Consider the following 26242-nt stretch of genomic DNA (forward strand, 5'->3'; position numbering starts at 1 on the left):
CTGTAAACACTGTGACAAGAGTTTCAGTCAGTTAGGTGAACTGAAGATACACCAGTGTATCCACACAGGAGAAAAAACGTTCTATTGTAAACAGTGTGACAAGGCTTTTAGTCGGTTAGATAGCCTGAAGAGTCACCAGCGTATCCACACAGGAGAAAAACTTTCATCTGTAAACATTGTGACAAGAGTTTCAGTCAGTCATGTTACCTAAAAACACACCAGCGTATCCACACAGGAGAAAAACCTTTCATCTGTAAGCATTGTGACAAGAGTTTCAGTCAGTCAGGTAAACTGAAGGTACACCAGCGTATCCACACAGGAGAAAAACCTTTCATCTGTAAACATTGTGACAAGAGTTTCAGTCAGTCAGGTGACCTGAAGATACACCAGCGTATCCACACAGGAGAAAAACCTTTTCACTGTAAAGAGTGTGACAAGAGTTTCAGTCAGTCAGGTGACCTGAAGATACACCAGCGTATCCACACAGGAGAAAAACCTTTTCACTGTAAAGAGTGTGACAAGAGTTTCAGTCAGTCAGGTTACCTGAAGATACACCAGCGTATCCACACAGGAGAAAAACCTTTCATCTGTAAACAGTGTTGCAAGACTTTTAGTCGTTTAGATGACCTGAAGATACACCAGCGTATCCACACAGGAGAAAAGCCTTTCTATTGTAAACAGTGTGACAAGAGTTTCAGACATCAAGGTCACCTGAAGCGTCACCAGCATATCCACACTGGAGGAAAACCTTTTTCACTGTAAAGAGGTGTACTGAAGAGACATCTGCCAATCCACGCTGGAGAAAAACCTTTAATCTGTAAACAGTGTTACAAGACCTTTAGTTGGTTAGATGAACTGAGGATTCACCAGCGTATCCTCACAAGAGTAAAACCTTTTCCTCTTGCTGTGACCTTGTTGTGGTGGAGATCCTGAGAATGATGCTGGTGGGGTGGGGGGGGGGGGGGGGGGGGTTCATTCAACCATACCAGACTGGTCACAGGTAAGAGTCCAAACAAACCTGTCAATCCACACAGGAGAAAAACCTTTCGTCTGTAAACAGTGAAACCCCAAAGTGGTCACACAGAAATATGTCTGTAGGCTGATAATGCAGGTTGTGCACGGCCACCTGTTTTATGCAGCCAGTGCAGCCCAGTGTGAAATGAGCTGTGCTTTTTATGAGTTGATTTCTTTACGCATCCTGCGAAGCCAGGCCAATGGCAAGCTTTGCGTGAAAAAAAAAACATACAGTACGTACAAACAGACAAAGCCTGATGTACGAGCGGTTAGCACCGCTCAAAATAAGAGGTGTGTGAGGACCCCTTTGAGTACTAAACAGTTTTATGTAATGATGGCCACTAATTTGCATATTTAGGAGTATAGGCTTAGCACTTATTCCATTAAAAAGGCCTTAATCATATTGTCTGATACGCAGAACAGATGTACAGTAGACTATTTCACTTGCCTTGTTACAGAGCTGAAATATTTCAACATTGGCAATTCCGGCAGCCATTTTGTTATGCAAATTAGAAGGTCAAGACATTTTTTTTTTGTTACTTGGGAACAATGTTTTTCTGATTCAGCACCCTTGATTTATGTAAAATGGCCTGGTTCCCCACTTTTACCCCCAAAATGTCTCTGACCTCCTTATAGATCAAAGGCCTTTTATCTGAAATCCCTCCTGAGTCCTGATTATTATATAGAGGACGGACGCCCCCGCCCCCCAGCTATTCATTTCAATGTTGCTCACCAGTGTTTGAAGCACCTGGAAGGACACTCTACTTCCGTGTTTTTCTTGATTTGAGCACCAAATTTGGTGCACAAATGCAGAAGAATTGAGCACCGAGCAGGCGCACGAGGGTTTAACCCTCTAAGGCCCACGGTTGTAATATTACAACGTTTGTATTTTATCCAAAAAAAGGTTTAAATCATTTTATTTTAGCTCCCCCTACCACCTAAACATCACCATTGGATTCTATTGTTTAGTATTACAATGCCATTGGCCACAATATTTGCATATAAATACCCCCCACAGGGGCTGACATTCACACCCGCCACACCCGCTGACATTCCAGAGTTTTGACGAACAACATCTCACTTTTTCATGGAAGCTATTCCTCACAAAAACATAAGTAAAATGCCTGTACTATTTTTTTTGGTGATCATTAGAATGTCTAGAACATGTACATATGTTATTATTGTGAAAAATATCCCCCATATGTAAATTAGAGCATGATTTATGATTTTTGATTTATGGCTATAAAACCTTACAACATTTTTTTTTTTTTTTAAACATTACATTTTCCTCTTAATAGGACTCCTACAACACCATCTGATTTTTTTCAATTTTTTATTTCAAGTATTTCTATATTCGGGCCTTAGAGGGTTAAAACGGTACACATATGCGCAGGGGTGTTTTAAATGGGGGGGAATAAGACATATTATTTTTTTGTAGTTTTTTTTTTTTGGTGTGTTGTTTTATTTCTAAAATAATTTGTGACAAAACCCCGCCTGGGTCCTTTGCCAGCGTGTAACTGTTCTCTGTTGGAGGACTGGTTTAAGGGTGGAGTCGGAGGTAATCATGGTGATGGGAGAGCCCTGACCTCTGTCTCCCCACAGAGTATAAAAGACCTGTCTTCATTCCTCCCTGAGCCGCTAGAGTGGCTTCAGAAGAGCACTTTTGTGTTGATCACACTTGTTAGTCATTAGTTGAGATTGTGGTTTTGCTTCTATGTCTAAGTTATATTGCATGAAAATGCATTTGTTAATAATTAACCTCCATTTTTCCTCTTTGTTATGGCCTAGAGCTGGGCCGTAACACATTATGGTGATACTAAAAGGAATAGTCACAACCCCATCCACACCCTCTCAGATAGCTAGAACATACAGAACTTTAGTTTAAGAAATGTAGTAGTTATATTAACTACCCTCCCCTGTCTTCAGTTGCTATCTCCCTTCTTTCCTTCTTTCTGTCCCTCATTAGCTCAATCCCTTTATAGGTTTATCATGTTTCACACCACCTCAGGCAGTCTTTATTTAAGCAACTAGATACCGATACAGTTGTGTGAGTGCGACAAAGTATAACATTCACAGAGCTGTTAACCCCCCAATAGTGTAACACAATTCTCCTTCTTGTCCTCTTCCAACCATTTATCAAAAGTAAGCTCCACCAAATAAATCGGAAATTAACAACATATTTCAATCACGAGTCCATCATCAGACAGACACCAAACAGACCCTTTTATAGACAGCACGCCAGAGGCAGGAGGACATCACAAATGTGTCCCGACAGAACATGACATCATTAGAGGCCAGCAGCCATGCTTATTTCCTCAAGGAGTCAACATATTGTCCAGTGTTGTCAGACAGCAGCAAAACCCCCACGGCATGAATTCCCTTATGGAAAACCACCAGAATCTGCAGAGGCATCACTCTGTTGCATAAACAAACACATACACACACTGATTCTGTGAGAATACCAAGCTATTTTCTTTAACAAAGCATGTTAGGCTCTAAGTGGTGTGTTAACAATACATAAATGAACAGGATTTTGCTGTATACCTGGTGCTCACAAACATGTACTGTAACATACTGTACAAACAGACTGCTGTCCTCGACCAGGTTGGAGGTCGCTAAATGATCTCGCTCCTACTGAGAGAGAGAGTGAGAGAGACAAAATGAATGCATCTGATCTCACATCTTTTGCAGTAATGGATTTACAGTAGTGTTGCAATTTGTTATTATGAGCGACTTTGGCTTGTTTTTCGGTTTGGCTTGTAAATAGCCTATTGGTAGTTTGCGGGTTGCAGGTGTTTGTGCTTGTTTCCTAATGTTGTTTAAACCAGTGATTCTCAAACATTTTCACGTCAAGGACCTCCGAATTCATTTGTATTTGTCCACATCTAAACATATTTTGTGCCAGATTTGTGTTGTTAAAATGTATAGAAAAATATAAAAAATGTCTAACTTTCTTCTTTTCAAGATGTGAGCTTAGCTATTTTCAAATAACTATGCATATACACTAGGTTTTAAGTGCTCATGTGGCCTGTAATAGTCACTTCTTTTGGGCTTGTTTTCATAGACCTGGTTGCTTATTTCACAAAGTCTGCACTGCATAATAGAAGGAAGGGAGACGAGCTCACACACGATCAGAGCACAGGAGAGGAGAGAGAGGCGATAAAGTAGAAAAGCAGAGCTGAGGAAAAAATAATGAGAAAGAGAAAGATAAAAGGTGAGAAATGGTAATCGGAGTGGAGCAGAGAGTGTCTTTTGTTCCTGTGACACTAGGAGATGCTGTTGCCCTCGAGTCTTCAATCTATTAACATTTATGAATATTGATGCTGGCAAGATGCTGACATCCTACGCTTGTGGTTTTGTGAGAGAGAGAGAAAGAGAGAGAGAGAGAGAGAGAGAGAGAGAGAGAGAGAGAGAGAGAGAGAGAGAGAGAGAGAGAGAGAGAGAGAGAGAGAGAGAGAGAGAGAGAGAGTGTGTTGTGTGTGTGTGTGTGTGTGTGTGTGTGTGTGTGTGTGTATGTGTGTCTGCATATCTTTGTGAAAGTTCTTGTACGGTTAAATGAAGACTATTAGACGGCTGTTATAAGGCAGGCTCTGAGCGATTTGTGTTTGTGCAAGATACTTGTGCGTGTCTGTGTGTGGGGGTAACGGAATAGTGATTAATTGGCATTTACGTATGTAGGCTCCAGGGGTGACTGGTGTGCGTGCGTGCCTGCGTGCGTGCGTGCGTGCGTGTGGAGAGATGAAGTGGTTAGATGAGGTTGTGCAGTCTCCAAGTCATTTGCTTTTAGTGAGTCTATGCCTGCGTATCTGTTTGTCTGGTTATAAACGGTTGATTTCCCTCTAGGCTCCAAGTATGATGCTCCCCACTATAAAGATTCTTCACATTCCAGTTTGGAATGAGAATGAGGATGATGATTGTGATTATGAATGATTGTGGGACATCTCCTGTGGCTCTGCATGGTGTGAAATTCTCTCTGTCACAGACCGTAGTCTGTATTTAGATCCTAACCACTTAAACCCTCTGGCTGACCGGAGTCCCTCAGGGCTCTAGACGTGTGTCTTTTCTGTTCTCCGTGATTGTGGGGGAAGCTTTCGCTGAAAATAGTGTGACGCGTTGTGAGCTTGTCAATCTGCTATTTTCCTGCGAAAGCTTTCATCCACAATACGGATGTCGGGGTTTAAATTGGTTCAAAGGAGAAATAAGGTGAGCTTTTATGCTTTGGGTGGATTAAAGCGAGGTGGGTGGAAATGCAAAAATCAATCGTGGCAGACATGAGGGGTATCACGGAAATACTTCATATTATCGAGAATCACCAAGCATATTATGTAATCTAAGAATCTCATACAGTCACTAAGTTTACATTCCACTAACTACAAGCTACAAGCAGTGAATCATCAAACGACAATTGTGCCGGCCTGCCTGTTCCTCAAACCAACATTTGTTTGCATACATGGAGCCAATACAATATATATTCATCGATAATAAGTTACAGCTTGAATAAATGACTATTAATGATAGATAAAATCAGTTTAAATTACACAAGACTTACAACACTTTGAGTGCCACCTTTTCACCACTAGAGGGCGCCCAATGACCAGAGAATTCTACTTAGACAGTGCTGGTATATGCACAAAGCCCTGCAGCCATGACTTGCCTGAACACTTTAGAAGCCCTATTTTCGGCCATTTAGCCATGATTAAACCTTGCACACCTCATGCATGGGAGAAAAAACAGAGAAAATGAGCTCTAAAGATCCTGGATTGCATTGGAGTGGATGGTAAATATCGGCAGCGCGCCGCTCTCGCGGGCCGTGTAAACAGCTGACGGATTAAAAAAAAAAAAAAAAGAAAAAAAAAAACCTTTTTTTTTTTTTTTTTTTTTTTAAGCCGAACTAGTTCAGGATCGGCACTCTGGTACCCGCAAATAAAGCCGAACTATTTCGGGATTGGCACTCAATTTTTTAAGCCCTATATACTGTATACTTTGTGGAATGAGGAATATTGAAAATAGCCGCTCTAAGCTCACATCGTGTCATGTCGATCGCTTGAGGAAAATGTTGAAATTTTTAGACATTTCTATGTTTTTTTCCTGGTGGGGCTTTTTTGGGGGGAATAACATTCATTGTGTTCAGAGAGAAGCAGGTTGCTAAGTGCATGAATCCATCTTTTATTCAGCGAAAGCTCCTGGCAGATTACAACTATTCCTGCTCAGTTGAGTTGACCTGAGGATGGTTCTCTTAAATGGGACGTTTAAAAGGAACGTTAACCATATAAACCCTGCAGGCCTCTACAGTATATGCTATTGTATTTGCAGTTTTATCTTAGGGTGGGGAAAGCTTTCGCTGAAAATAGCCTATATGCTATTTTCTGCAAAAGCCTTCCCCACCATAAGGATGCTGGTTGTAGTCTTGGAGACTTAGAGTTCTGCACAAAAAATAGACAAAATGGAGATTAAATGCATGTCTGTGCTATATAGGATAAATGTTGTTGTCTAGTTTGGGTTATCTGTATAAGCGATATTATATAAGAGGTGGATATAGTTGCAGAATTTTCCAAAAGTCCAATTACAGTAGGCCTATGTTTGCCACTTTCACTAGCTAGGCTTATATGCCGAGGCAGGGATGACGTTTATGGAGTTTTACTCATGTTTGTGCGTGTGTGTTTGTGCGTAATATGTGCGTGTGTGTTACATGCTACTGTACCTCTTTGAGTAGGAAGGAGGAAGCAGCAAAGGCAAAGGACCATCCGTAATGATAGTGGAAGAACTGCTCTGCCTCCCTGGGTCTGTTCATCACCTCATCATTGATGCTGGAGATGTACAACACCAGGCCTACCACCAGACTGAGACCTGAGAGGAAGGAAAGGCAATCTTGTTTGTTATCGTGTAATTTACGGTGTTTTGCGATAGCCGATAGGAGTTGTACACGGCAGTCAGTCAGGATACTATTGTCTAGATTAAATACAACACACTTTATTTGGTGGTATGGCTCTGCCGTCATGTCTCTGCCTGTGATGCTCCAGAATTCTCAAACATTTTCACCCCCAATTTGGCTGTGGAGCTCCCCCATCTGAAAAGATGTTGTTCCAGGGACCCCCACAAGATATTTTAGATTCTCACATAGCAGACCTATTAAGCTCACAACATGTTACATCAACGACACATTGTGAGCTTATCAGAATTATGAATAGGCTTTTTTTTTGTTTTTTGTTTTTCAGGGACCTGCTGGAACACCCTCAAAGACCCCTAGGGGTCCCCGGACCACACCTTTAAGAACCACTAGGCTTAAAAGGATCCCTGGCTAATACGACAAATATGCCTTAATACATTATAATTGTCCTCTATAACTACAATGTAAAATTAAAAACACCTTAAATATTGTATTTCTTCTAGAAATAGCTAATCTTTCACTCAGTAGGGGAAATGCCTGTCGCAAGTTGATGATGTCATAAATGTCATGTGTGATCTATCCCTATGGAATTTATGGCATGCATGTGCAAATAAAAACAAACGTAATACTTCCTATGGTTAATATGCATCAAATCAATATTTCAAATGTGTTTGTGTTTTTATCTACAAGAAAATAGTCGATCTACAAGCACACAACACGTCAAAATGTGATGTATTGTGTGCTTGTAGACCTGCTATTTTTAAAAGATTTTGTTAAATACAGTTTACACAATTAATGATAACATTCTGTGTAATGAGTATTTTTACTTTTACTACGTTAAGTATATTTTGATGACAATACTTTAGCACTTTTACCAAAGTATTGGATTTTTACTAAACAGAGGCAGTATTGATACTTTAAAAGAATTTAGTACTTTTATCACCACTGCATACCGAATGCAAACAGTGTCCACAGTGACAAATAGTAAACACGGTATTCCAAATACACATGTTATGCCTACTTTGCTTTTTATATATCAGCCATTTTCTTTGACCACTTGAACCAAGCATTCATCTATATTCTGGGGGAATAGCCCAGAAATAGCACAGCATACCGAATACACCAGTGTCCACAGTCACAAATACACAGTGATCCAAACACAAGTATGTTATGTCTACTTTGCTTTTTATAAGTCAGCCATTTTCTTTAACCACTTGAACCCCAGCATTCATCTATCTATATTCTGGGTGGAACATTATAGCCAAAAATAGCAGTACAAACAGTACAAGCTCACAACGCGTCACACTCTGCTATATTTGGCATAAGAGATTGGTGTACAGAGGTAACTCAGGTTCAGTTTAATAAGTCTAGAGGGCTTAAAGAAGTAGTTCACACAAAAACATACTTATTTTCTATCAATTACACTGTTCTCACATTCTTCTTTAGACAATAATTTGATGACCGGCTGAGTCGGTCATCAAACTGGCTTGTGTGAGAGAGAGAGGAGGAGGAGATGAGCAAGTAAGCAAGTAATGAATCAATTAAGTCACTGTTGTTAAAGTTAGTGGCAGAGAAGGATAATAGAATAATAGTGTTATTCCATCAAAGAGCCACCAGATGGCAGCACTGTGCCTATTTCCCACCAATTCTACCAGACATGACTGAGCAAAACACACACACACACACACACACACACACACACACACACACACACACACACACACACACACACACGCGCGCACACACACGCGCACACACACACACACACACACACACACACACACACACACACACACACACACACACACACACACACACACACACACACACACACACACACACACACACACAGAGAGAGAGAGAGAGAGAGAGAGAGAGAGAGAGAGAGAGAGAGAGAGAGAGAGAGAGAGGGCAATGACACTTAAGCCACAAGATCAGCGATCATTCTGCCTGGTGTGGTATTTCATTAAGTTATGGAATTCTGTCAAAATAACAGAAATTACAGGAGTCCTCTGCCCTCACCCTGGGAATGAAAGAAAACACAATTGTAGCTCCTCTGGCTCCAAGCTAGGATCAAAAAGGTCTCAGTATTATTGGCGCAAAAACATACAAAACCTTTTCAAACGGAATCATTTAAAGTTGGCCTATTGCTCACAACACTGGCAGTCAGATACAAAGCTAACAGTCTACCATTTGTTTTGAATGGAAGCCAAAAAACTCGAAGATAATAGCGATGCTACAAAAATCCAAGTTGAGCTGGCTTCATTTGCAACTACAAAGGTACACACGGCGTCCAAGTCTTGTTTAACCATTTCCACACAATTCCTATAGCTATTAATGGGGGGGAAACTAATTATTTCCATGTTCTTTTCAACTGAATCATTTTCCTTTGTATTTGTTTCTCAATGGAGTCGTCTGGCACGCTTGATGACGTCAGCACGTCTGTTGCATGTTTTACTTAAGTAAAAGTATCAATACTGAAATGTAGTAAGTAAACTTCCTGCATTCAAAATGTACTAAAGTGTTGGCATCACAATATACTTGAAGTACCATATACGGTAATTAGTGGAGTAAAAGTGTAATATTTGCCTCGAGACAAAGTACATTGAAAATTGTAAATACTGAAGAAAGTAATAAAAAAAAACATTTGTAGCTGCCAGTGTGAATGCAGCATAACGTCACTGTCAGGCAGAAACCTTGTATTTCCAAGTTTCAAATTTGTATGTTTTTTTCACCAAGTAAAGCCCTGCTTCATCATAAGGCTGTCGTACAAAAGTAGTGAAAACAAAGGCGTTGTGTGCTTATAGATCTGCTATTTTCACTAGTGTATCATTTAAAATGATAAATACAAAAGGAAGGTCTTGGACATACAAGGTTTCCACCCGACAACAAAGATAAGGCTACTAGCGCTAGAGGAAAGGTCATGGTGTCCCAAAAAAATGTGTGGTGATTCATCAACCAGGAGCATGAAGGTATGCAGCAAATTCTACGGCAATTCAGACAGTAATGTTATTTTTTAGATATTATGTTTGGGAACAAAGTGTCGGATGAACCAGCATCCGCACGCACGCACGCACGCACGCACGCACGCACGCACGCACTTACCCAGTGTGTCCATCAGGCACGTGCACACATAGACATCAAAGGGGGCTTGAGCCCTGTCTGTAAAAAGTGCCCTCTCCAGACCATGAATGCAGTTTTTACTATGGTGAAAGAAATGCAAATGCCCTCCTTTCCATGTCATACCTGAAGGCAGCAAGAGAATTGCCTTTTCCAAACTCTTCTGAACTTGAATGCAGCATCTTAAAGAATTGCCCTCTCTGTGTAGAAATCCATGCTGTTACGCCACATCTCCAGTATTCACGTGATTATGCTTGGTTCAGTGTGGTATCAAGCACCGAAAATAGCCGACCTCCAAGCTCACAACGCGCCGCGCTGCGACGCGTTGTGAGCTTGGAGGTCTGCTATTTTCGATACTTTCACCAAAAGGCCCTTTTAGAAATGTCAGCCCCTGCCTCTAACATTCTCTGCACGTCCCTGGTGTCCGGGTGTGTGTGTGTGTGTGTGTGTGTGTGTGTGTGTGTGTGTGTGTGTGTGTGTGTGTGTGTGTGTGTGTGTGTGTGTGTGTGTGTGTGTGTGTGTGTGTGTGTGTGGAGGACACGCATCAATGGAACGATTAAAGATAACACAGATAGATGACAGAAATGCAAAAAGATGATAAAAAAACACAACGATTATTACTATTATTATGACATGGTATGCTTCTCAGATAGGACAGCAAACCAAGGGCAGAGACTAGAGAGAGAAGGACAGTGAGATGGATTCTAACTGGGCTCCTCGTGACTCACAAGATGCATATGGTCTGTGTCCCTATAACTGGCTGAGCCACCAGGCACCCCATCAAAAGAAGCAGTTTTAACTGCTATGGCTATTTGTAGATACATTACATTACAGAGAAAAGTGGTCCAAAAATGAAAAGAAATTACATACTGTAAGCCACATTCTTAGTTAAGCGATCATTCTGCCTGCTGTGGCATTTCATTAAGTAATGGAAATCTGTCAAAAATAAGCGAAAATACTGAAATACTGAAAAAGGAGCCACGCACACACAAGAACTGCCATGCACACTAACAGAACACCATGATGAACAGAGAACAAAGATGATGAATTGATACACGACAGTGCCTGTTGTTATTAGGGGCGAGACATCGTTGTAAGCATGGAGAATAGAAATTGCTCCCATTGATTTCTGCAGGGAGCCATATTTCTTTGTGTCAAAACAAAAGACTCTGTGACAAGTTTTCTTATCACTCACTCCCCCCCTTTTCATTCTTCTCGCTCGGCATGGGTGACAAACACCTCCAGACGGCTGTCAGTTGTTTGAAATGGCTCACTGACTGCATGTAAAATTTGTTTTGAGCCAAAAAGGCGTCAAGAAAGCAATTTCTTTTCACTAATGATGTCTGGTCAATTCCAAACGCAGCACTGGAGATTCTTTAGCGGAGGGTTCATTATCTGTTGAAGTGGGTTGAATGTTTATACTGTTAGTTCCAAGCACACAATGCTCTCGCAGTAATACGGTTCCATAAACATTGGGCCTCATTCACCAATAACTTTGTGACTTTCTTCTTACATTTCTTATAAGTGAATGGTACTTCTGAAGTGAACAGCAAATTATTTGTACTTAATGAATACATTTATTTCACTATAATGGATGGAGTGAACTTTTGCCTGATGAAGACTATTTGTCGAAACGTTGCAGTTGCCTAAAGTAAAAAGAGAGTTTCTGGAGCAGATAAACAGTGTGCGTGCGGGCGTCATGGACGGATTAACCCCGCGAGGGCCCCTGGCCGATATTTCTTTAGGGCCCCCCCCCCCCCACCCTCCACCATAACCCCCACTCCCTCTGCACGTCGGATTTTAAGCCATGATGATCATCTGTGGGTCAAGAAAGCACCTGTAGACAACAGAGGAGGGGCCCACACATTTGATTTTTAATTAACGTATACATTTAATTTTAGTAAATTGTCAATGACCACATGGCCCAGAGTCCCCCAAAGGCCCCTGGCAACGGCCCCACCGGCCCATTGGTTAATCCAGCCCTGGCGGGTGTTCCTCTCCTTCCATTGTCTGATACCTTGATGTCCAGCACCTGGCCTGAATAAAGGCTTGAGATGTGCACACAATTTTGTCTATGAATTATTTCATTATAGACATCAATGTAAATTTGCTGAAATTAGCATGTTATCCATATGTTCAGGAGTAGCGTTGGTAGTGGATATAAAACATTTTATTACTGCAAGCTTGTGGGTGGGTATAGAGGGGCTTTAAGTTAAATAATGGGGTTGAAGTATAGGGTGTGGTGGGTGATATGGTGGTGCAAGGGGGGCTGTCATGTATAAGGGGACGAGAAAATGGGTGTATGGGGGGAGGGCGATGAAGGTGGGGGGCTTCAACTCACCCGGGTCTGTTTGGGTTGGGATGTAATTTTCAGACCTGTTGAAAACTCTAAAGCAGTGGTTCTAAATGTTTTCATGTCAAGGACCCCCAAATTGACATGCATTCTGCAGACCCCCACCTGGAGAACCTTTTCACCTTTTTCAAGATTTATCTAAATGTTTCAAAAATATCCGATCTCAAAATGGGCTGTAATGGTAACGCGTTGTGCATGGCTTGTATATTAGCTATTTTCAAATAAAGTATTAAATAGGGTTAAAGTGGTAGAACTGTTCCTCGTTTTGCTGTGGACCCCCTGGAACTTCCTAAAGGACCCCAGACGACCCCAGACCACACTTTGAGAACCACTGCTCTAAAGATATAATAACAAATATTATTGAAATTTAAATGCTGTTATACAACTGTAGAATTGAAGAAACTTCAAGAATAAATAATTTTTGTACAAACATGTCACACTTGAGAACTCAAAGGCCACCTGTGTGTAGATGTTGTCCTAACATAAGAACATATCACAGCTAAGAAAACATTGCTGTCCTCTAAGAGGGTCTAAGAAGTAATTTCTTCATAAGAACTGTTGGCGAATGAGGCCCATTGTTAGATCATGGCAACCAGAGATTTGAGTTTGGTGCACCGTTGCTTGCACACAAGTGTACCGGTATGTGTGTGTGTGTGTGTGTGTGTGTGTGTGTGTGTGTGTGTGTGTGTGTGTGTGTGTGTGTGTGTGTGTGTGTGTGTGTGTGTGTGTGTGTGTGTGTGTGTGTGTGTGTGTGTGTGCGCGCGTGCGCGTGCGTTATAATGAGAGCTTAGTGGTGCCATGTTAAAGTGCCAAGTCAGCACAGGACCACGCTAAGCCAGCATCTGTGGCTCAAATCTGTCGCCCAAAAAGAACACACACACACACACACACACACACACACACACACACACACACACACACACACACACACACACACACACACACACACACACACCGTAAACAGGAAGGTGACGTCATTGTTTGTTGTGTGTGTGTGTGTGTGTGTGTGTGTGTGTGTGTGTGTGTGTGTGTGTGTGTGTGTGTGTGTGTGTGTGTGTGCTACTTTTAGACAGAACCCGTGACACGATGATTTGGCAACAGGCCAGGTCAATAGGGACCCAGGCTGTCACACAAGCAGCCTACGGTTACTACAGGAGGTGATAAGTGTTATCTAGCTGTCATACAGAGAGAGAGAGAGAGAGAGAGAGAGAGAGAGAGAGAGAGAGAGAGAGAGAGAGAGAGAGAGAGAGAGCAAGGAAACAACGTCACCGTGTCAGAGGAACAACAGAGGGTCGATGTAACATTGGTTCAGAGGACACAGATTTAAGTGAGACATGTCACTCCTTGGGACTGCCAGAGACATGGTGAAAGACAGCAGTCTAGCCATCTATAGGAGGGTCTATCTGTGTGTGTGTGTGTGTGTGTGTGTGTGTGTGTGTGTGTGTGTGTGTGTGTGTGTGTGTGTGTGTGTGTGTGTGTGTGTGTGTGTGTGTGTGTGTGTGTGTGTGTGTGTGTGTGTGTGTGTGTCATAAACCGCTAGACCAATCAGCACCACATTTCTCGTGCACACTGCTGGTATGCCACAAAAGTATATGAATGTAACTGTATGTGTCTGCAAGAGGCTATAGCCATCGACTGCAGTGTATGTGTGTGTTTTCTTCAGAGAGATGAAGCAGGGACCCCCACTACATATTGTACAAAGCTGTGTTGCAGATGAAACTTTTTCCTACATTTCATCGATAGCTTCATAGGCTTGTTTGACAGCACTATCATTGTGTGGTTTATTGTTAAAAAGTGACCTCTAGTGGTCATGTAAGTAATTTACAACTTGTTGCTCCCTGTATTTGGAAATTATTGTATATTTTCTCTAATGTTGCTTTTTCAGAATTATTTCTGCAACACACACAGGAGTTAACATTTTTTTGGTATGGTACAGACTTATGGTGTGTACTGTATTACTTGTGTTATGTATAATCCCTTTTGTCCATATTGGGTTTATGTAAGGGACACCTTTGCGCATGTTCAACACGGACGTTCTATCATTCATCACATCTTCGTTTGTTGACTGGTGATGCGGAGCTGGTGAGCGATAGTTTTGTGCATTTTTAAAGTGTTTAATCTTATGTTTATTAACACAAATATGTACCTTTATGTTTCGTGATACAGTTGATATCATGCCTGTAACATTAAGGTTGTATTTTGTTTCTGTTTGTCCTGTACAGTCGATTACCTAACATCAGACTGACTGACTGGCTGGCTAACTACGGCTACTGTACAAAAGTATAGGTTTAGTTAGCATACTGTGTGAATAAATCCTATTTAAGATACAGTTTTGTTGTTTGTCAGTGAGTATCAAGGTTTGGGTTTGAGTAAAGACACTGTTATCACCAGCAATGAATACCCTGTGCGGTGGGAGTTTATTCAATTATTTGTAGATAGTTTAGTAAAAAACGTACAATCATTGTGTAGTGTTGTGTTGGATTCATGTTAATTTGTATTTTGAGACATTTTAACCACTTAAACCCTCAATAGTTAGAACACTTGGTACCTGGTTGTCTCTTTTTTCACTCTACACCAATAATTGCCGATCTACAAGCATACAACGCCTCACGCTATGAGGCGTTGATGTTGTGGGATTGTAGATCAACACATTTTCAGTGAATGTTCCGTTCAGAATAGGGATGCAAGGGTTCAAGTGGTTAATGTAAGAGATTTGATTAATTTGTGAGATTCACATGATTGCAATTTCTTGTTTGTTTACATCCTTCCCTTACATCCTTCCTTTCCTTATACCCTTGGAATCAGGCAGGCCCGGATCTACCATATGGGCACTTTGGGCACGTGCCCAGGGGCCCCTGGGCATCAAGGGCGCTCCAAAAAATAAAAAAAAATGAAAAAAATAAAAAAAATAAATCAGAATGAAATAAATGATGTCCACCACCCCCTGAAACAAATGATGTGATAATGATGCTGAAAAGTGCTGATTGTGTGTACAATGTACAATATTTCATGAAAGTCAAGTCAACTGATTAAAACTCCGCCGGGCCGCACTGAGCCAACTGCTGCTGCAGAAGTTATATTGGACCTACATGCCTACAAAACATTTTGCGCGCACACTGGGGCCCCTTGGCGCTTCAGTGCCCAGGGGCCCTCTGAGGTGTTAATCCAGCCCTGGAATCAGGACCTTGCAGCTCTGCAGTGTCAACAGCAGAGCTAACAGCACTGCATAGCTCAAGACCTTGGTGCGAGATAGGAGGGCATGGAGGGCAGCGATTCAGGAGTCCCGAGCCGGCGTTGGCTAGACTGCACTCTCGCATTGCATCACATCGTTTGTCTGCATCATTGCGACCGTCAGGTCGCAGTTACTATCAAAAGCTCGACCAGCTGTCCGTCAGTCCGTCCGTCCGTCCGTCCGTCCGTCCGTCCGTTGCCCCGATCCATGCCAAATGTTGTGCCCATAAATGCGATTTATGGGCACAGCTCCTACAATTCTTGCCCTACAATCACGCAAATCGGTACACAGTAGCTCTACACTCATGTCATCAACATGGATACGTCCCATTTAGCGCCACCTTCAGGCCCATTTTTTAAAACACATTTTTGGACACTGCTCCTACAGATTTTGCCCTAAAATCACACAAATCGGTACACAGTATGTCTACACTCACGTCATCAACATGGATACGTCCCGTTTAGCGCCACCTTCTGGACGATTTTTTAAGACACATTTCTGGACACTGCTCCTACTGATTTTGCCCTAAAATCACACAAATCGCTACACAGTATGTCTACACTCATCTCATCAACATGGATCTGTCCCATATAGCGCCATCATCAGGCCGATTTTTTCAAACACATTTTTGGACACTGCTCCTACACTTTTTGCCCTAAAATCACGCTGCGACCTGACGGTCGCTTATCTCCCGATTAGGGAGTCTTACTGGTTTTTATTTGCTCTGTCTGTGCAGCCGCACTTCGGTCCGACCTTGGTCGTCGGAAATGTGCTGTACATGAATACGAGCCGAGTTCGAGTTATCCATTTCAGCCCTTCTTCGACAGAACGTTTCACCATAATGAATTAGGCTTTAGGTTGTTGTTCGTCACACATGCATTCGGCATTATCGGAAAAAGTCAACAAGTCGACTTCATTACACAAGTCGATTCCCACCAGAGAAAGTCAAAAGTCGAATTTGGAAAAAAACGTTCTATTGTGAAAATAGCAGATCTACATGCTCACTGTGAGCATGTAGATTTTCACAATTATTGCCTCTATATATTTGACAATTTGGACAATGTTTAATTTGTCATTTTAGAGGTATTAAAAAGTCTTAAATTGGCACTTTAGAAATCATCTGGAGACCCTCCAAAATAACTCGGGGGTCGTGTGTGATGTGATGACGTCATCAAACAATAAAGTCGACTTCAACTCAACTTTTTACTGAGTCGAGTCGACTTGCAAAAATCACAAGTCGTTAATGCCCTGGGTCCCGCTGTGTCACTCCATTGGAGAATCAAGGGGGAGTGCATTTAAACTACTCATTATATTTGTAATTTGATGACTAATGAGATTGGTTTGGTTGTCCAGCCTGCTCAGCAGGCAACATCTACCCAGGGACGTGCTGGCCATTGGGAAAAGTGGGACAACTCCCGAACGACCAGTTCATTCCCGGCCGGTCCAGGCCGGCCATTAGGAAAAAAATAAAACTAAAATGTCGGCCTTTGTTCCATTTTGGGGGCTGTACGGCCAACAAAGTAAATTGTCACTGTCGGGCAGAAACCTCGTATCTCCAAGTTTCAAATGTAAAAAAAAATTGCAAAGCAAAGCCCTGCTTCATCATACAAGGCCGTTGCACAAAAGTAGTGAAAACAGCAGATCTACAAGCACACAACGCCTCGCAGCGCGAGGCGTTGTGTGCTTGTAGATCGGCTGTTTTCACTAGTTTAAATCATTTTTAAAATGATAAATACAAAACAAACGGTTTTGGACATATAAGGTTTCCACCCGACAACGACAAAATATAACAAAAAAAATGAGGCAGGGCCTCTCCAACTCTTTTTCCCGGGCTGAATCAGGGGCCCAGAACGTCCCTGCATCTACCCCTGATGGTTCAGTTCTAGTGATGCCTTTAATCAGAACAAGGCTTCACTGAGTTAAATGAGAAGTGCTCTCCTCACTCGTTGGATGAAACCCCTCTGCGTGCCTGTAGCAACGCAATCAGGTCAACGGAGCCCTGTGTAGCTCCAACGCTGGAAAGCAATTATTTGGAATTCAATTCTGTTCCCCTTTTTTCCGTCCGTCAGCAAGAACAAGGTAAAGTCATTTTTAGGAACAGAGGGAAACCGGGAGGAATCTGCTAAATCTGTTCGTGACTTCACGGCAGGCGAGTCCAAAATCAGACCGGATAAAAACTAAAAACGAAACAACAAAAGGCACATCACAATGACTACCGCTATATATGCCACCCAGAGCCAGTGGTGTAAACTAACTAAGTAGATTTACTTAAGTACTGTACTTAAGTACAATATTGAGGTATTTGAACTTTAATAGTGTATTTCCAATTTCCAGTACTTTTACTTCTACTCCACTACATCTCGGATCCAAACATTGTACTTTTACATTACATTTATTTGAAAATTTTAGTTACTAGTTACTTTTCAGATATAAATTGTAATCTATCTATAAATGCGACAAATCTCTGTCTGTTTGTTTGTTTGTTTGTTTGTTTGTAATCCGCGTATCTCGAGAACCGTTCGTCCCACCGGCTTCAGATTCGGCACGCGCGTTCCCCGCCGCCGCGCGGAGTGCAGTGCCGGGCCTCGACCCGACCCGACTCGCGGTTTTCCGAAACCGGCGCGAAACGTTCGGAATCTCCTTATGCGGAGCTGATTGTTGACATCAGGCTGTTCCGGAGGAAATCGGCGCAAGCGCTGAGTCATTGTGACATCATTTCATAAAAGGCTCTGACATCACGTACGCCACATGAGTCAACACAAAATCTCTGTGAATGTGTATGTATGTATGTAATCCGCGTATCTCGAGAACCCTTCTTCCCACCGGCACGCGCGTTCTCCAGATATGGGCATAAAGTCTGACATCAGAGTTTTCTGCAACCGGTACTGTGTGTGCAGAGATCTTCATATATGGGCATAAGTGGACAAAGACAAACAGATGGTCAAAACGGGTCCTATGACAGGTATATTGGGGTTTGCATTAAAGGGTGGGGCATTCATGGGGTTTGCATTAAAGGGTGGGATATCTCCATATATGGGCATAAATGGACACAGGCAAACAGATGGTCAAAGATCTCCATATATGGGCATAAAGTGGACGCAGACAGACAGATACAGATATCTCCATATATGGGCATAAATGGACACAGGCAAACAGATGGTCAAAACGGGTCCTATGACAACAGGTATAATGGGGTTTGCATTAAGTTTGTCTCCTCCTCCATCTGTTTGTCTGTGTCCCTTTATTCCCATTATGGAGATCTCTGTATCTGTCTGTGCCACCGACTGTGTTGCAGACACAGTGCCGGTTCCCCCTTTAATGCAAACCCCATTATACCTGTTGTCATAGGACCCGTTTTGACCATCTGTTTGAAAAAGCGACAGAAATCTCATATATGGGCATAAAATGGACGCAGATAAACAGATATCTCCATATATGGCATATATGGGCATACAATGGATGCAGAATCACAAAGATCTCCATATACGGGCATAAAAGGGACACAGACAGACAGATACAGAGATCTCCATATATGGGCATAAAATGGACGCAGATAGACAGATATCTCCATATATGGGCATATATGGGCATAAAATGGACCCAGAACTATAACTGCAGTGATCTCCATATATGGACATAAAATGGACACCGACAGACAGACAGATACAGATATCTCCATATATGGGCATAAATGGACACAGGCAGACAAATGGTCAAAACGGGTCCTATGAAAACAGGTATAATGGGGTTTGCATTAAAGGGCGGGGCATTCATTCCCTATTTACATTGTTCCGAGTTGGCCAGGTCGCCGACTAGACGCTGGGCCGCCCGAAGGGCGGCCCAGCTTCTAGTATTATAAAAGATACATAAATCACTTTAGCCCTATTTTATACCTATGCTGTTTGAAAATAGTCGATCTACAAGATTTGAAACCTGAAGTTGTAACAGTTTTTGTAATTAGGTTCTTTGCATTTCTGCAATAAAAATCACACTCGTGTGAACTGAGCGGTGGTGTGTGCGTGCGTGTGTGTGTGTGTGTGTGTGTGTGTGTGTGTGTGTGTGTGTGTGTGTGTGTGGTGTGTGTGTGTGTGTGTGTGTGTGTGTGTGTGTGTGCAACAGCGCCCCTCCCTTAACATGTGTGGCCAGAAAAGGTTACTGCAGGCTACAGACAGACAGACAGACAGACACGGAGACAGACCCACACACACGGCCACGTATAGGAGCGTTGTGACCACCGCTCAAAAATGCAACACAAATAGGCTGATACATTTACATACTGTAATTCAGCAGAGGGGCTACAGTATGTTATCATCACAGTCCAAGTAGGTACTCTCAAAACTAATTACTTCATGTGGAAATAACACCCTCCTCACTATCTCGATATAACACAACTGAAAAAGGTTATTCACGCACGCGCGCACGCACGCACTCACTCACGCACGCACACAAGTTAATGTTCTCTTTGTAATTGACAAAACAAAAGATGCTTCGTCGCCATAATGAACTATTACAAAACCTTATTGTAATGATGACTGCTGGTGCGAACTCAAGTCAATGAAATGGACAAGCAGTCTTATTTATTTGCACACGGTTTGATCACAGGCAGACATTTGCATGGTTCCGTTCAGTGTTTAGACAATTACCATATCAGTGTCTGTCACCTGCAAAAGGAAGCCGTCGCACAGCTTCTGTTTTGACACGATAAAGCCACAAGTCATCATGATGAGTAAGCGGGCTGTTCTCATTGCGATAACGACTTATCTATTTCATGTTTGCCTCTCCATTATTTCAGTAGTCTATAACGAAAGAGAACATATTTGCTATTTGGGATTAGTTCTCGACCGCTGTAAAACTTTTGCTGCCTTGTAAAAACCTAAATTACCCCCATATTGTAAATAGAAATTGTAACCGACAGTAACTGGGCTGCTGCTGGCAGGCACTTTGCAGTCAGCAGGGGCATCACAAGGGGGGGGGGGAAGTGGGACTGAGTTACTAGGGCCAAAGGTGGAGGGGCCTTCATTATTTTATACTTTAGCTATTGAAAAATAGCAGATATACAAGCTCACAGCGAGCATGTAAATCTGCTATTTTTGAGAAGTCGTGAAAATGTGTGCAAATCTTTGAACTCAAAATTTGCTTCTGGGGTGTCCCTGGAACTAAATATTTTGAGATGGGGGTCTGTGGCCAAATACATATCCTTCTGGGGTTCCTTCACATGAAAAGGTTTGAGCACCACTGACATAGAAACACAGGTTTTTCAAAAAACCTTGGAAGGATTTGAAATATTCAAAGCCTTGCACACATTTTCACAAATTTTCAAAAATAGCAGATCTACAAGCTCGCAGCACGGTGCCGTGCTGTGAGCTTGTAAATCTTAAAGCACAAATGCGTTCCCAGTCTAAATGGGTTAAACTCCCTCCCCCTATGAAGAACATTCATGGGGGCCCGCAGTGAATCCTTGTACCCAGGGCCCAGAATTTGGTGCGACACCCCTGGCAGTCAGCACTTTGCTGCAGGCCAGGCTCAGACTGTGAACCCTCGGCTCTCCAAGCACAAACACCATTTAATCAGACCGCCAGCTGAAAAGGATCCAATTCAACTGGGTGGTGGGAAAAAAGAGATGGGCAGAGTATAGACAAAAACTGTACTGAAGGAGCTCAAATGGCGCAGTGCTAAAGTACAGATCCATCTAAAAAAATTTGAGTATTGTGTAAGTAAACTTTCGTGAAACTTTAATATATTTTTGGAAACTTTCATTATGATACATTGCACATTCAGTGAATTATTTCAAACCTTTTTTGTTAAAATTCTGATTTTTTTTATGGCATATCAAAATCTTATGAATATCAAAAGTCCACATTTCAAAATATTACAATATTAGATAATAATTAGACGTCATGCGTTGCAGTCTTGTTCACATTCCCCAGTGAAACAAACACAAATAGATTGTAGCTCTTAACTCGCTCTTAATAGGTGTAACGTTGTCCGAATCTATGTTTTTGTTTGAGCGCAACCGACGGAGCGGGAGAAGTAGAACTGATTTTTTTCAGCGGGGAATACGTTTGCAGGGACGCCACACACACATTCATACACAGATGGCGGAGGAAACCATACGCAAGGCACCAACCTGCACATCGGGAGCAATTAGGGGTTCGGATTCGTGCTCACGGACACTTCGACACACTACCTCTGTGGGAGACCGGGATCGAACATCCGGCCGCTCCCCTGAGCCACTGCCGCATAAATGCAGAAATGTTTCCAGAATTCTCACAAAAGTCACACTCGGAAATGTATTCAGACAGTATAAATCTAAGCCACCACGACAATTTGCCACAGGGCATGGGGACACAAATTAATGAATCTCCCTCTCCTCCCCCGACATTCTGCTCAACATGGCGACAGTGAGCACAGTGGAAAATCAATCAAAAGTAATTTCACACGTATGATTATGTGCTTTCGGAAGAAGAAGAAAAAAAAACGGAGAGATACAGTTGATGATGAGTATAGCCTTGAGGAGAAACGGGGTGAGGAAGTTCCATCATCTCATCTTGTATTCAAGGAGGACAACTACATTTACCTAGTGTGTGGGTTGAGCGTACAATAACATGGCTTTCCTGTACGGTATGGGTGTTCTACAACTTGAAGCATATTACTCTCCCAGTTTCATTCTGTTTTATTCCATGTCTACCTACAAAGAATGGGTGTTTTGTCCATCTGTCTAAAACTTTTGGTCACAAAACTAAAATGCCTTGGAAACTACTAGTTCGGATCGCCATGGAATTTTCTGTGCAAACTTACTGATTTTGTCGACCCTCTGCTCCTCTACTGCAGTGGTTCTTAACCTTTTCAGGCCGCGACCCCCAAAATGATCATATTTTAACTGGGGATACTCCACCCTGCACAAGCACTTGGAATTGTAGTAATTAGCATTGCGTTTAGTTTAACTCGATCTATACCATTGTGAAAATATGCGAGGCGTTGTGAGCGTGTAGATCTGCTTTTTTCACAATTTCGAGGCAGAAATAATTTGGGAACCCCTCTGAGGGTCCCGACCCACAGGTTGACAACCACTGCTCTACTGCCACCATTAGGCTCTCATTTCAAAACATTTAACTCTAACTATAACACTAAATAGGCCCGATATTGATAGTATGGCTTTTATACTTTAGGGAGTCTTACTGGTGATAGTATGGCTTTTACACTAGGCGTGTGCGTGCGTTGCGTGAGTTATACCTGACAGGATGAAGAATATTCCGGAGACAAAGGCGAGGATGGTGCGCTGGGGCCGTATGTGTCCGATGTTACTGATGACGAAGGCTGTGAAGACGAAGAGCAGCGACACCATGGGGAAGGGAGTGGCAGTGCGCACCATCTCTGAACGGAGGAAAGGAAAGGAGACAGTAGGTGGAAAAGGTACTCACAGTTTTTTTTTTCACTTCAATAAAAGTATCAATTTCAAATTTGTATGTTCTCCCCGTGTCCCTTAGGGTAGGTACCCTCACAAAAAACATGTCGTAATCCTGGTCTCTATACTGCCTCCCCCTGGCCAGCCTGATGGAGGGGAAAGATACTGGTTGGAATAACGTGTTCCTTCCACGCGCTACGTCCAGCCGGGGAAACTCCTCCCTGTCAGGTGAAAAGAAGCTGCTTGGACTCCTCATGCATAGAAGGAAGCATGAGGTCAGACGCTCTCCCCAGGTTGGCAGAGGGAGGATTACATTAGACAATTGACACCCGGTGACAAAAATGGGTTATAAAAATCGTGGGATAAAAAAAAAGTATCAATACTGCAACGTCGAAGTAAAAGTCAGGAATTCAAAATTCACTTGAGGAAAAGTACAAAAGTATTGGTTTCAAAAGTTTCACAAAAGTATTGGTTTCAGATCTACAAGCACACTAGATCGGCTGTTTTCACTAGTTTAGCACATTTTTTAGATGATAAATACGAAACGAACGGTTTTGGACAAACAAGGTTTCCATCCGACAATGACGATAAATGAGTGTAGGTTCCAGTTCTCTACTCCCCAGCTGCAGCACTGCCTTTTACCTCCACCACAACAATAAAAACACCATGCACCCATGCAGAGGAGAGTGCACGCCTCTGTGTCTGTGACATTCACAAAGGTACAGATGAGAAATTGAGTTGAGGCACCAAGTGGGTGTCTCCTTGTGCTGTATGTCATGTGTATGTAGGGAATACGTTTTCATTAGATGACGGGTGACACATTAACCTTTAATCTCTTCAAACAGAAGCAAATTGCTAAGTGCACAAAACCATGTTTTATTCATTAAAAGCTCCTAGCAGATCAACTGTTCCTTCTCGGCTGAGTCGACCAGACTCGAAGGATGTTTCTTAAACAGTGCAAGGGAAATAAAACGTCTTTCCCCTCCCCAGTGCGGTCCCAAAGAAACACATTATACTGCACCCTGCTCAAGTGCTTGGGTGCCGCTGAGTTCCAAATGAATTCATAGTGTCAACATTATGAATCATTGTAAGAGTCGCAGTATACCGGGAGACTTCTAGTTCTGCACAATACTGTCGTGACAAAAGGAATATTAAATCTACTAAATGTCTACATTGCCTGTTAATGGTTGAACAACTGTTTACACATTATACTAACTGCTGAATAGTTATCATCAATCGTCAAAGCGCAATGCCATCAACCATCAGCATACCATATCAATCGGCCTACCCCATCCTCAAAACAGTTCCACAATGGCATGCAGAGTGCAGACATGTACTTGTTTGTTGGTGGCCAGTAGTCCTATATATTGCCCTCTAAAACGCTGCTTTTTTCTCAGTGCAATAATATATGAGTAGAGTAAAAGAAATCAGCCTTATATAGCCTTAAACAGATTAGATACATTGCACCTTTTGTACCTCTGTTGTATTTATGCTTTGTTTTCCCTGTAAAATGTAATGTACTCTATAGGGTGTGCCAAATGTAGTTCTAAGAGCGGCCATTTCTGGGGTAAACACAGCCTTACACAGGTGTTCTGATTAGACTATAGCATTAGTTCTACGCAATCAAACAATTGAAACACCTGTGTTCTTACTCAAGAAATGGCCGCTAAGGACTACAATGACGTAGGCGCTGATGGCACACACTATTGTCTGCTTGTTTTTGCTTTGCATTTTTGCTAAATCCGGTGTATTTACATTACATTGATATGTACCGTTCATCAATATGTGGTGTCCCGTCAGAATAAACAACAATAAATAGATATATTTTTTAACATGGCTCCCTGTGATATTCCACCTTTTCCTGGGGCAGTTCACACTCCTTTTCCACCAGTCCATCAGTGGGCAGATGGAGGCATTCAAATCTAGTTTCGCTTTGGGTTGGAATCCTTTAGGATTATAACGATTCCGGTTCCTTAACGATTCCCGGTCGATTCCTCAACGGTTCCCTTTAACGATTCCTTTATGTGACGCCAACTGGAACCACCGTTTTCTTTTTTATCAGTTTTTCGTTTTAGAACAAGGCTTTCCTCCGAGGTGGAAAGTCTGGTGACGCGAGGTTACTAGTATTGTATTGTATTGACTTCACTTCTTCTGCTATACCAGGGGTTCCCAAACCTTTTTGTATCAGGGCACCCCATGAAGCACACTTGTAGATCGGCTAGTTTTGTGCGACAGTCTTATATGATGAAGCAGGGCTTTGCTTTACCAAAAGACGTACACATTTGAAACTTGGAGATACGAGGTTTCTGCCCGACAGTGACGATATTTTAGTGATTATGTTGCGAGGAAAACTTTGAGATAATAGCCATTTTGACTGAAAATAACTTTGGACTTCAAGTTCAAAATGATACTAAATATTTTTTCAAGTGTCCAAATAAATTCCAAATATTACCAAATTATCTCGTGGCACCCCTGGACTGCCGTCACGGCACCACAGGGTGCCCCGTCACCCACTTTGAAAACCCCTGTGCTATACAAGCAGTCCACATGGTGAGATAACACTGGTTCCGATCCCGGTTCCTCAATGTTCGATCCGCTTCCTTCAGTTCCTCCGGATTCCGGATCCCAACCCTGGGTCCCTGGTTCCGTCTCGATGGGCAGCTTAGCTTATTTAACACCAGACGCCTACAGGAGAAGGCTTAAGACCCTGGTCAGCAACATCCAGGAGCTGCAATATGCAGATGACTGCGCACTTCTGGACCCCAGGCAAGCTGCCATGCAGCATGACCTGGATATCATGTTCTTCTGTTTACCCACTCAGTCAGGTCTTAAGCTTAACACCCCCAAGACAAACTGAAATCATCATTCAACAGAGGTCTCCATGCGTCCGCCTGTCCTTCCAGTATCCTTCCAGTGTTCAGAATCAGCATCGACAGCAACCCTCAAGGTTGTCCAGCCGTTTTTTGCTACCCTCGGCAGTATATTAACATCCACATGGATAATCGATGATGACATCCAGGCCCGTGTCACGCTAGCCTCCTCTGCCTTTGTTAGAATCGTGTCTTTGAAAACAAAAATGTAAGAACACCAACTATAATGGAAAATATTAAAGAGGCAGTGCCATCGTTTTGTACTGTTTCTGGTTTTCATGTGTCTATGAGGATGACTGGTGTGGTTGTTATGAGCAATAAGCCCTATTCACGCCCCGCCCACTCAGCAACTTCCTGGTGC

The 26242-nt window shown here is 42.4% G+C and overlaps 1 protein-coding gene across 1 annotated transcript in view; it reads right to left on the minus strand.

Moving 5' to 3' along the window:
- The window catches only part of LOC308293037 (voltage-dependent calcium channel gamma-7 subunit-like), a gene marked incomplete at both ends in the record, with an annotated part of 38395 nt that overhangs the window by 4246 nt on the left and 7907 nt on the right, over positions 1-26242 (minus strand). Inside the window, 2 exons of the mRNA XM_080735467.1 lie at positions 6716-6861; positions 22840-22980. Coding sequence (XP_080591593.1) covers positions 6716-6861; positions 22840-22980 — 287 coding nt within the window. The remainder of the gene's footprint in view (positions 1-6715; positions 6862-22839; positions 22981-26242) is intronic.

This window comes from Nannobrachium achirus (genome assembly GCF_963921795.1).
Source record: "Nannobrachium achirus genome assembly, chromosome: 10".
Classification (NCBI taxonomy): domain Eukaryota; kingdom Metazoa; phylum Chordata; class Actinopteri; order Myctophiformes; family Myctophidae; genus Nannobrachium; species Nannobrachium achirus.